The sequence below is a fragment of the Chelonia mydas genome, chromosome 3 (assembly GCF_015237465.2).
Source record: "Chelonia mydas isolate rCheMyd1 chromosome 3, rCheMyd1.pri.v2, whole genome shotgun sequence".
NCBI classification, from domain to species: Eukaryota; Metazoa; Chordata; order Testudines; family Cheloniidae; genus Chelonia; species Chelonia mydas.
The window spans coordinates 130,710,071-130,723,364 of NC_057851.1; the positions used below are offsets into that span (position 1 = coordinate 130,710,071).

The 13,294-nt window shown below is 45.2% G+C and overlaps 1 protein-coding gene across 1 annotated transcript in view; it reads right to left on the minus strand.

Moving 5' to 3' along the window:
- NID1 (nidogen 1) overlaps positions 1-13,071 on the minus strand; it is an 80,714-nt gene extending 67,643 nt beyond the window's left edge. The window contains exons 1-2 of the mRNA XM_037895290.2: positions 12,528-13,071; positions 1,209-1,508 (exon numbers count right to left, since the gene is read on the minus strand). Of these exons, the coding sequence (XP_037751218.1) occupies positions 1,209-1,508; positions 12,528-12,740 (513 nt within the window). The 5' untranslated portion in view covers positions 12,741-13,071. The remainder of the gene's footprint in view (positions 1-1,208; positions 1,509-12,527) is intronic.
- Positions 13,072-13,294: the final 223 nt, after the last annotated feature.

Genomic DNA, 13,294 nt, shown 5'->3' on the forward strand with positions numbered 1-13,294 from the left:
TGAGGCACAGGAAAGATTTGAAGTGGGTTCTGCCACCTCTCAGGCGCATACACTAGCCACTGGGGCATGTTATACTCTAGTGTGGAGTTCTCTGTCTCCCCTGTTGAAAAGTGGATAAATAAATTTTAAAAAGTAGGGGGTAGGGGGACTCAATCCTGGGTCTTCCACCTTTCAGGTGAGCGCACTAAACATCAGGCTACAGAGTCAGTCTCATATTTACCTGCTCTCTCTGGCCCAATCAGTGCAACAGCTTCAACAGGAGAGACAGAGAGACCCCTGTCAGAATATCCCATAGCCCAGTGGTTAGGGTGCTCACCAGAGAGGCACCAGAGCCCAATTCAAATCTTCTCTCGCCATCAGGGAGAGGAGGGACTTGAATTGGGGGTTTTCCACATCCAAGGTGAGTACCCTAACCACTGGACTAAACATTATGAGGGTGCTGCTGCGCCTCCTCCCTCCCTGATAGCTTCTTACTAAAACAACGTAGGCACCTCACACCAAGAGGGCATTTGCAGCTGAGAATCCCACATTGTAGGAGGCACTTCCCTGTGGCCCAGACTTAGGCGCCTATCTATGAGACGGGGGGGAAATGCTTCACACACCCGCCTTGGCTTAGCATCTTCCATCTTTGTTGTAGGCATCACCTAGTGTGCTGGCTTTTGTGAATCCTCTTCTGAGATGCCCATCTCTTCCATTCATTGTGTAGGGAGCCTAGGTGCCTAAATCCAGCCTTTGTGAATCCCAGTGATTTTCTAGGCACCTGAAAGTTAGATCTAATGATGTTGAGTGGCACCACATTAAGTTTCTTTGTTAATTTAGCCCCAAATTCCAGGCTTTAGTACCTCTAAGTTCCCTGATTATTCCAAGTATCTGGCATATTTTTGGGTGTCGCAAAAGTTAACATAACAGCCCAAGGATAGTTTGAAGTTGAATAAAAAGGTTAAAATATGTGAGCTTTGTCCTCATCTCCACCCACATGCTATAAGCCAAACTGCTTACATCTTTTAAATACGTCTGAGAAACTCCTCCCAAAAATTTCCTTCTCGTGAATGCTGTGATAAGCACAGAAAGTGAAGTGGTAAGGTATTTAAACTGAAATAATTTTGTTTTTGAAGTATGAAATATTACAATTGACACTTAAAACAATGGACCATGGAGGTACACTTCTGTTGCACTTGGTCTATCTTAGATCTCTGTCTAATATTCACCTTGCCTTCCAGAGTGGGGTCTTCTCCACGTACATGGTAAGGAGCCACAAACGTCCAGGTAACAATGACAACACTGCTTGGATCAAAAGTGGCCTCAGGGAAACCTCGTTGGATATAGTCTGCAGCAAGCTGTAAGACATCAGGGGATGAATCTTCTCTATAAAACACCTTCCCACGTCCATCTGTAGTGTCCAGATCAGCCAAAAATGGAGCAATAGCTCCAAAACTGAGTGGGAATTGACCAAGGTATTCTTCTTCTTTTGATGGTTCATTCACTGCAATGATCCCATTAGTGGCCACCTAATAGAAAGGGTAAAATCATTTAGACAGGGCAGTAAGTATTGTTCACATGGCTATTTCATAAGTCTACACACTTTTGTAGTATTTTCAAACCCACTGAAACATTTCTGGTTCTCAAATACCTAATATCAGTGAAGCTGAAGCTTGTATTTATGAGAGAAGTCAAGTTTAACAACCTGTAGGACAATCCCCAAAACAACTTTTTATATCTATTTGGAGGGATCTTGGGGTTTTAGCTTCTCATGGTTCAGCAACAAGGTACATTAAGAACTGAACATTCTTCTCTCTGAAGGATGAGATTTCAAACAGCTGTACTTCACAGGTTACCACATTCACCTCTGCTTATGGCAAATCAGTACAAAATAAGCACACCTCACAAACTCCAAAACTCTCAATCTTTATAGATCAAAACCCAGTGCAAGCAGTCTTTTGTATGGATTCTCTTAGATGACTAGATACTAGCCATTATGCTATTAAAAATGTTTACATAAGAGTGCTGCTAGATATGGAAGCAGGGCTGGCTTTAGGGAAAATGGCACCCTGGGCAAGCCTGTATTTTGGTGCCCCTGGCACCCACTGCCTCTCCCCACCCCCTACTCATCCTCCCAGACTCCTGCTGCTTTCCCATTAGTTCCGCCATCACCGCTGGCCCCCACTTCCTCCCCAGGTGCCTGATGCCTTCCCCACTCCCATTGCCCCAAGCTCCCTTCTGTGGCCTTGCACTCCAGGCCCAACCCACTCCTTGCCTCTTGACCACAGTACCCCCGACCATGGTGCCCTAGGCAGTCACCCATGTCGCCCACCGATAAGGCCAGCCCTGGATGAAAGTAATGAAGTAAATACTCAAACTTAGAATTTTAAAATGGATAAATAAATACTTAGGACAATTACTTTGTTGACTAACCAGTGAGCCAGATTCTCACCTAATGCAAACTAGTGTAGTTCCATTAATGTCAATGGAGCTATTCAGATTGACACCATCTTAGAATCTGGACCACACTACTTCTACACTGTAAGACCCAGGAGCAATGGTATGGATGACATTATACACTTGTAGGAGAGCTTGGGGCTGATGAAAGTGAGGGATCAGCAGCATCATCATGTGCCCCCCACAGAAGGAGCAGAGATGTTGTGCAACTTTCCCCAACAGATCAACCAATAGATCTTCCTCCCAACTTCCCTGCTTAGGGCTTTGTGCAAATGGCACAATCAAGCCATTCCTCACATTCCTTCCTTGCATTCAAGATTGCTGTAACTGTAGGTCCTGTCTACACTGGCAAGTTTCTGCACAGTAAAGCAGCTTTCTGTGCTGTAACTCCCAAGGTTTACACAGTGCCAAGCCACTCAGTGCGCAGAAACCGCACAGTTGCAGTGCTGTAAAAAACTCACCCAACACCTTTCTGCACTGGGGCTACAGCGCCGTGATGCCAGTGTAGACACTGTGGTAGATTACAGCGCTGCGACTGGGCTCCAGGAGGTGTCGCACAATGCCTGTTCTCGCCTCTCTGGTCATCGGTTTGAACTCTACTGCCCTGCCCTCAGGTGACCAACCATCATCCCCACCCCGTAAATTCCTTTGGAATTTTGAAAGTCCCCTTCCTGTTTGCTCGGTGATGCGAGCAATGGTCTCAGAGCATCTTTCCAGGAAGCCATGCCTGCTCCATGCACCAGGCGATCCCCCGCTTGGAGCAATGCCAAGCTGCTGGACCACATCGGAATTTGGGGAGAGGAGGCTGTCCAGTCCCAGCTGTGCTCCAGCAGTACGGATATACCACCTATGGACAGATTTCATGATGCATGACAGAAAGGGATCATGATCGGGACACACTGCAGTGCATGGTCAAAGTGAAGGAGCTGTGGAATTCCTACCACAAGGTGCGAGAGGCAAACCGCCGCTCTGGTGCTGCGCCCACGAGCTGCTAGTTCTACAAAGAGCTGGACGCAATACTCAGTGGCAATCCCAACTCCACTGCGAAGACCACTGTGGATATTTTGGTGGCTCATGTGTCAGTCAAGAGTGGACCGAGCCAAGAGGAAGAAATCCTGGAGGAGGAGGGGAGGGGGACCCAGAGGCAGAGGATGACTCAGAGGTCAGAGATGCATGTAGCCAGGAGCTCTTTTCTACCCCAGAGAAGGCTAGCCAGTCACAGCAGGCGGATGTTGGCGAAGCGCAAACAGGAGAGGAGGCCCCTGGTAAGTGGATTTGATTTTGGGAATCACTGAAGCGAGGTGTTGGGGGCAGGAGGGTTGCAGAAAGCAGGCTTGTCTCCCACCGCATGCCTAGTCTGAGCAGCGGAACAGGCTGTTGACTCCCTCACTTCGTGGAAATCTGCCTCAGAGATCTCCAGGAAACTCTCATGGAGATACTGGGCAATCTGCTGTCACAGGTTCTTTGGCAGAGCAGCTTTGTTTCTTGCCCCATTAACGGTAACTTTCCTGCACCACTGTGTCGTCACCGGGCGGGGAAGACACCACACACCATTGCTGCACACAGGCGAGCCGCATAGGGGCCAGGGCGGAAGCCACAGTCTTGGAGAAGACCCTCCCTTGATTCCCTGCTCGCCCTCAGCAGCGAGATATCTTCCATAATGATCACATCCTGTGGAAAGCGTGGGGACAGGAATGATTATCAGGGCCCCCCGTATAATGCTGGCTCTCCCCAAGAGCCACATGCCCAGTGTACAGCAGGGACCAGGAAGAGTGACTTACCCTGCCCCTGCAGCTACTCACCATTTTGTGGCTTATGTGTGCTTGCCTGGGGCCAGCCAGTTAGTGACAGGTGTGTGAGTACTGGCTGTGTTTTAAATCACTGAATCAGTGTTCTGTGTGTTGCAAACAATACTGTTTCTGTAAAATGTTGCATTTAAACTTCACAGAGATGACCTTGGGAGCCCAGCTTCCCTCTTTGTTATCGGCGGCTGAATGGCTGTGCAGAATTAGAAAGTGGCCAAGAAGAACTAGGGAGGACTTTCTGCATAATGTTATGATGTATTCCATGGCTGAGAAGCAGGAATTGAAGGAGTGGCGGGACAGCGAGAAGAGGGACTGAAAGGAGAATGTGGCGTGCCACAATGAAGCCATGGAGAGGTTCTTAAATGTTATGGCGCGCCAAGCAGACACACTCCAGGAGTACTTGTGGCATCTTAGAGACTAACCAATTTATTTGAGCATAAGCTTTCGTGAGCTACAGCTCACTTCATCGGATGCATACTGTGGAAAATACAGAAGACGTTTGTTTTTATACACACAAATCATGAAAAAATGGGTGTTTATCACTACAAAAAGTTTTCTCTCCCCCCACCCCACTCTCCTGCTGGTAATAGCTTATGTAAAGTGATCACTCTCCTTACAATGTGTATGATAATCAAGGTGGGCCATTTCCAGCACAAATCCAGGTTTTCTTCCCCCCCCGCCCCCCGCCCGCCACAAACCCATTCTCCTGTTGGTAATAGATAAGATATTACCAACAGGAGAGTGGGTTTGTCTGTGTGTGGGGGGGGGAGAAAACCTGGATTTGTGCTGGAAATGGCCCACCTTGATTATCATACACATTGTAAGGAGAGTGATCACTTTACATAAGCTATTACCAACAGGAGAGTGGGTTTGTTTGGGGGGGGTGCGTGTGGGGGGGGAGAAAACGTGGATTTGTGCTGGAAATGGCCCACCTTGATTATCATACACATTGTAAGGAGAGTGATCACTTTACATAAGCTATTACCAGCAGGAGAGTGGGGTGGGGGCAGAGAAAACCTTTTGTAGTGATAAACACCCATTTTTTCATGATTTGTGTGCATAAAAACAAACATCTTCTGTATTTTCCACTGTACGCATCCGATGAAATGAGCTGTAGCTCACAAAAGCTTATGCTCAAATAAATTGGTTAGTCTCTAAGGTGCCACAAGTACTCCTTTTCTTTTTGCGAATACAGACTAACACGGCTGTTACTCTGAAACCTAGCAGATACTAGACACTCGATACTAACATACTGAGCAGTTCTGTGCCTGCCGTCCCTGCAGCCACTGTCGCAAAACTCTTTCCCATGCTCCCCCCAGACGCTGCCAACACACTCTTATCAACCTCCTGCCTCCAGTCTATACCCACAGCATTCCACTCCTCCCCCTCACAGTCTAGCACTGTGGACTCCCACTACCCACTACACTCAACACCCATCCCTCTGCAGTTTGGCCCTGCTGAAGTACAGTACCCACTGCATTGTACTCCAAAGGAGAAGGCTGGATATGATCCCTGGACATACACAAATCTTTAGCTGTCCCGGGACGTCACCTCGTCCTGGGATGTTCCCTTCTCCCATCCCCCTCACCGATGTTTTTGTTGTTGTTGTTTGCCTCTCTCCTCCAGTTGTTTTTCAATAAAATAATTGTGTTGGTTTGAAAGCAATTTTTATTCTATTAATTGAAAGCAAACAGAGTCCTGCAAAGCAATAGACAATTATGTTAAGCCTTCATATTGCATCATCTGCACCAATCACCTCCTAGCATTACAAGCACTCCCGAGCATAGCAACAAATATTAGTGGCTTTCAGCTTCAAATTGCTGCCTCAAAGCATCCCTGATCCTTATGGCCTCACGCTGCACCCCTCTAAATATCCCTGGTCTCTGGCTGTTCAAACTCAGCCTCCAGGCACTGAGCCTCAGCGGTCCAGGCCTAAGTGAAGCTTTCACCCTTCCCTTCACAAATACTATGGAGCATAGGCTATAAGCATTGGAATATTGTTATTGGCTGGGTCCAGCTTCCCATAGAGGCTGTGCTAGCAGGCCTTTAAATGGCCAAAAGCACACTCAACAATCATTCTGCACTTGCTCAGCCTGTTGTTGAACTGCTCCTTGCTGCTGTCAAGTTGCCCCGTGTATGGCTTCATAAGCCAGGGCATTAAGGGGTAGGCGGGGGTCTCCCAGGATCACAATGGGCATTTCAACTTCCCTTACGGTCATCTTCTAGTCCAGGAAGAAAGTCCCTGCTTGCAGCTTCCTGCACAGGCCAGTGTTCCAAAAGATATGTGCATCATGCACCTTTCCGGACCAGCCTGCATTAATGTCCGTGAAATGCCCATGGTGATCCACAAGCACCTGGAGAACCATTCAGAAATACCCCTTGCGATTAATGTACTTGGTGCCATCTATCGCCGTCTGGTGCCAGAATTGGAATATGTGTGCCATCTATCGCCCCTCCACAGTAGGGAAGCCCATTTGTGCAAAGCCATCCACAATGGCACGCACATTGCCCAGAGTCACAGTCTTTCGGAGCAGGATGCGATTAATGGCCCTGCACACTTCCATCAACATGAGTCCAGTGGTTGACTTTCCCACTCCGAACTGGTTAGCAATCCATCGGTAGCAGTCTGGAGTAGCCAGCTTCCACAGAGCAATAGCCACACGCTCCTCTAACGGCAGGTCAGCTCTCATTTTCATGTCCTTGCACCGCAGGGCTGGGGTGAGCTCATCACACAGGCCCATGAATGTGGCTTTCCTCATCCAAAACTTCTGCAGCCACTGCTCGTCATCCCAGACGTGCATGACAATGTGATCCCACCACTCAGTGCTTGTTTCCCGAGCCCAAAAGCGGCGTTTCACTGTGGTCAGCACCTCCGTGAATGCCACAAGCAATCTTGTGTCGTAGCTACTACACATGGCGAGATCAATGTTGCATGCCTCTTGCTTTTGTAGTTTAAGGAATAACTCCACTGCCACTCGTGACGTTTTAGTGAGAGCGAGCAGCATATTGGTCAACAGTGCAGGATCCATTCCTGCAGCCCAAAGAGGCAGGGCCCGCAGTACATAAACGGTTGAAACATGGCGCCAAATGTGGATGGAAGCACAGGGATTGCTGAGATGTGAAGCAATGCATCACGGAGCATTGGGACAGGAATCAGGATGCCCTGCGACCCCCCCTGCCTTCCCACAGCTCTTAGCGGCAGAAGAGGAAGAGACGTTCTGTGGCAATAGCTCCCCAGAGTGGGTTGCTGTCAAGTAATTTTGTTGGTTTCTCAAAAAACAATTGAATATCTTCATGTTTTGTTTTTCAAAGGAGATGTTCTATTCAGATTTAAACATTACCCTGCATTATATGCAACCAAGCATTGTACTAAGAAAAGGAGTACTAGTGGCACCTTAGAGACTAACCAATTTATTTGAGCATAAGCTTTCGTGAGCTACAGCTCACTTCATAGCATTGTACTATTGTTCTACTGCAAAAGAACCAGACTATTGAAACACTGAAAAACAAATATTAGAAACCGAGCAGTCTGGATTCCTGGTGTAAAGTGAGTCAAGTGCACAGAATAAGCACCCATCATAAGTAGTGAAAAGTTGTTTTTTAAATTTCAAAATTTAAGAATTAATGCATTTTATTAACATACGTAAGGAAATTTGTTTTTTTAAAGTATTATTTAACTTTACGATGTCCCTTTAAACTCATATAAATACACATTTTTATTAATGTTGATACAACTAAGTGAAAGCCCAAAAATTGAGATATATATATTACAGTTTAATAAAGAAATATTTTTATTTAAAAAAAAAAGACAAAAAAGCTGAAGTTTTGTGTTGTCTAAAGACAGTAACAGCTGAACAGGTTTTGGGTTTTTTTTGGCCTTTTAGGGTATTACTCTATTTAAAATGACAGGAAGTGGTGGCAGATTTTTTTTAGCATTTTAAACTGCTGGATTACACATTGTCAAGTTACATTTCTGGTTTGTAGTAAAACATACCAGACACACTATATACAGCTCTATCTCGATTAGTCAAATGGGGCAGCAGTGAGCGGGGTAGGAAAATGACACTGAATACTTTTGTAAAATCAAATTTTCAAACCAGTACATGGTTTGTTTGTTTTTTGGAGTGTAATTACCAGACATTGTGGGGACATGACACTTTCTGGGTAAAAATTAGCTTTTGACAAATAAGGTTGTTTGTTTGCATAACTGAGTGTTGGTACAGTTAAAGCAACAAAACTTTCTAACATGAACAAGGCCAAAATTTAAAAGTATAAATTAAACAAGTTTACAAATGTAATAAAACAAATTAAATCAAGTTTAGTTAAAAGACTGCTTTCCAAAAGGAAATAACCTCAGACCTCTCTAAATCATTCCTCAGGTGATATCCACTAAACAAATACATAACTGTTACACTGTGTCCTGTCAAACTGATGGTCAGAGCAAAAAGGGGTGGAGCTAAGATTTAGTTCTAGATTAGAAGGTCCTTCACTGAAATGCCTATGGACTATTAGTTCAAGCACCTCTTTTCATCTCAACTGTTAGAATATATATACAGAATTACATTTAATGAAACCTACATTAATAAACATTAAGATTGCAAAAATAAAGCACCCAAAAGTTAAGAATAATATGGAAAGCGTTTCTTATCAAGTATAAAGAAATGCACATTTCATCACAACAACCTAAACTGACCCAAGAATTTTTAAAGTATTAAAAAAATTATTTCAGGGATTCTATAAATTAGTATATTATCAGTTAATATATTTATCAACTAGCAGTACTTTTTGTAAATTCTGTTTCTCAAGAGTAATATTGTATATGTAGTTTAATAGAAAAAGTATAAAACACTTTTGGTAAAATTCCTTCAAGTGGGCACTCTATTCCAGAATAATTTTTTTTATTCCAAATAATCATTCTGGCTGGTACGATGGACAAAATGCCAGATAATTAAACTAATTCAATTTATAATGGCTCTTGTGAGGGTCTGCCTCATTCAGTGTGCACCTGAAAAGATATTCATGTTCACTGGAAAGTTAAGTTACTAAGCATGCCTATGAAGCACTCAAAGTGTGATTTTAGAAGGTTCAGCTTTAACTGAACCAGGTTAACATTGTTAAAGGCAGTGTAGTATGTCTGGTCAACAATAGGCTTTTAAAACACATCAGATCTCTGACAAGATCTCAGGAAAAAAGACAGTCATTAAGCGATGGTCTAGGCCAGGTTCTGCTGCCATATTAACACATGGATATCAGTATCAGTCTTCACTTGGCATGCCAATAAAAGTGTGAAATAGTCACAGCAAGTTCAACATAGAAAAAAACTGAAAGATTGCACCCCGCAGATCTCATGAAAAGGAGCACAGGACTGATTGTTATCAGTCTATTGGTGATGCTGCAGTCCAAATAACCCCCACTCCACTTAGTGGCCTCACACTTTACACTGAACAAGTACCTCTGACCATAGGTTCTTCCTGGAAAACACTGACTTATAATGTTCCTATGGGCAGACAGTTAGAGAACACTGTGGATGCTACCAGAATACAAACAGCAAACAACAACTGAAGGTACAGACTAGAATTCACGTAAGAAAACCTTCAAGGCACCATTACTGCACCACTGTCTAATATGGTAACCAATATTGTCTCGTTGTTTCCTTGTACTGCCCTATCTATCTGTACCCATCAGCTGTCTTTTGTCTTAGACTTAGATTGCAAGCTCTTTGGAGAAGGGACTGCCTTTTTGTTCTGTGTTTGCCTAGCACAACAGGGTCCTGCTGCATAATAGGGCACTTAGGCACTACAATAATACAAATAAGTATTATTTATTAACAAGCTATCCCCTTGGTCCTGCCACAGAGAAAGGAAAAAAGCCATTCAAATACCACTTATCTGCAGAGTCTGCAGCCATGGAAATAATACCACATATAAAACTATAAAAATAAAGCAGGTGATAAAATCTAAGAGAATCAGTGTGGACACTTGCCTGGTCATTATTAAAAGGAGTTAAAACAAACAAACGCAGTGCTGAAATATCATACACTATAAAAATTTCATTTACATAAGGTCTGTGCAAGTCTTGAAGTTACTGATAAAAACGCATAATTGAATGTTTCAGATTATTTGAAACTTACTAGCTCTTAAATGGAAAAGGAGTACTTGTGGCACCTTAGAGAATAACAAATTTATTTGAGCATAAGCTTTTGTGCGCTACAGCATCGGATGCATTCAGTGGAAAATACAGTGGGGAGATTTATATACACAGAGAACATGAAACAATGGGTGTTACCATACACACTGTAAGGAGAGTGATCAGGAAAGGTGAGCTATTACCAGCAGGAAAGCAGGGGAAAAGTCTCTAAGGTGCCACAAGTACTCCTTTTCTTTTTGCGGATACAAACTAACAGGGCTGCTACTCTGAAACCTGTCATTATACACAGCTCTTAAATGGACTTTTTGGTCTCTGCCTTCATTGGATACCATGTGACACCACAATGCAACAGGAAACAAAACCTAAAGCATTCCATATATATAATTAAATATATACATTTCGTAGAAAACACTAAATAAAAAGTGTGTGAGTTCTCCTCTCCCTTTAAAGGAACTCAGAATTAGATATTTATGCCCAACTGAAATTCCAGCTCAGGTTCTAGTTTCTATGGCTATACATCACTTTTTCCAGCACTTTTAATACCTAGATAGTTCATTTTCAACAAAAATACTGATACATCCCATTTTCACTGTCATGTGTTAATAGCTGTCTGAATTAGCACGTGATTCAAGTCATACATAGATAGTAAGTTATTCTGGATAGTATGCACACACTTACCCCACCACACTAGCAGTTCTCTTAGCAACTAACATCATGCTGAGAGTTCCCAAGACAGTGATAAGGAGTGAAGTGGAGGGGGTCAGAACACAATTTAAGCACAGATATATCAGTCTTGAATTTGTCAGTTTTTGGTTAGATATTTTTTGCTCTAATTCTGCAGCTCACACAACACATATAGTATGAAAGTGATATTTCTTAGCTCCAGGAGAACAGCTAGTATTTCAAAATCTGTACACACTCTGGCTAAGCTGTTATGTGCCTTTTCCCCCTGCAGACCGCATATCCATGGCCTCCCAATACAGACTTGGTAATACAGACAGAGCTACAGTATTTAGCAGTGGGTTGATCAGAAACCTGATATAAAATAAAGCCTTATGACCCTGTAAATTAAGATTTTATGACAAAACATATTATAAATGTATGTCAATCTACAGCCAGGTGATATAGTTTTGAGTCAAGGTGCTAATGCAACTTAAGCAACACACCAGCAACAATCGCCATATAAAGCATCAACTCTTTCCTTTCACTAGCAAGACAGACAGCCATACAAGGCAATCCACCAAGGAATTCACACTGGTCACTTATTTGGGGCTATATTTTTAAAATCCCCTGGTATGTGAAGAAAAATTGATAGTCATCTTAGAATCCAGTGCAACAAAAACATCAACCTTGTCTCCCTTTTCAAACCACTACTCCTGGGGAGAAGATAGTCTGTTCTTGCCTAAGGGAACAAATTAACTCAAAAGTCCAACCCTAGGGGAGACAGTGGGCTAGATTTCAACCTGTGCCCGGAGTCTGTGTCTGTTTCAACCTGTGCCTAAGGGGTCGGCAAAAGGTTGCCTTTACCACAGAACAGTGGTTTTCACCCTGTGGTCCATGGACCCCTGGGGGTCAGCAGACTAAGGCTAAGATTTCCAAAGGGGTCTGCACCTCCATTTGAATTTTTTAGGGGCCCACAAATGAAAAAAAAAAGTTGAAAATCACTAGGCTAGATCCTCTCTGATGTACAGCAGCCCAGTTCCACCGAAGTAACTGCATTTACACCTGCTGAGGATCTGGCTCGGAGAGTTCCGATCTGCATTGGTAAGTTTTGCATTTAGCCTACGCCCTGTAGTGGAACAAACCCCCCGGAAATCCAGGCAACAAGAGCACTTTCAGGGAGGGAGCTACCCAGCCGAGAAAGGCGGGCTGGGAGAGGGGGGGGGGGCATCTGCTTTTCATTGGGTCTGTCGTTAGCCAAAGTCTTCCAGCTCGGAGACCTCCCCACGTCGCCTATTGTACAGCGCCTTACCCCGGGGCGCAGCAGCGCCCTTCCAGCAGCGCTCGGCTGGAGAGGAGGGAAACGGGGGGATCTTCTACGTGCTGAACCCGAGCGGCCCGGCAGCAACCCGGTTAATTATCTGCCTCGCCCCAGCCCAGTGACTCGCGGCAGCCCCCGCCCGCCAGCCCCGCACTCACGTAGAGGGAGCGGACTCTGGAGCCGTAGAAGCGCAGCGGGGTGCCGAGCTCCAGGGGCGGGGAGCTCACGTCGTCCCCGGGCTCCAGCTCCGCGTCACCCCGCTCCGCGCCGAAGGGGAAGAGCAGCCCCCCGCGGGGCCGGCAGCCCCCGGGCACGGCCAGCCCCAGCAGCGCCCACAGCAGCGCCCATCCCCAGCTCCGCCCGGGGAACATGCTCTCCTCGCCCGGCGCCTCCCTGCACAGCGCGCGGCAGCAGCTCCAGCGCGGGCGGCGGAACTCTGAAGCCCCCAAAGATTTAAACCCAGCCAGGGCTGGGGTGGGGAGGGGAGAGGGGGGCTCCTGCGGGGCTGAGGAGCCAACCAATGAACAAGGCAGCTCAGAGAAAACCAGCCAATCACAATTAGAGGGGAAGGGCTCCCCCACCCCTCACTGCATCCCAACCCCATCAGTCCGTCTCTTTCGTACCAGTAAATTAAATAAATTAAATCAAATCCGTCAGCCTGAGTTTTTCCCCTGCTAACCCCATCCCCGACCGCAGCAACTCAAAGTACCCCCCCACTCCCATCCCAGCCACACTGTGCCACACTCACCCGACCAATAACATCTCTTTTTCTTGCAGTTGAATTGGGGTTTTTTTTTTGTAAGTTTAGAGAATGAAGCAGAACTCCTTAATGCGTTCCCTCCTACTCTCATGTTGATGCCGTAATTCTCTTAAGAAAACCAAAGAAGTTCCCTGACTGTTTAAAATACAACAGATTCCAACAACG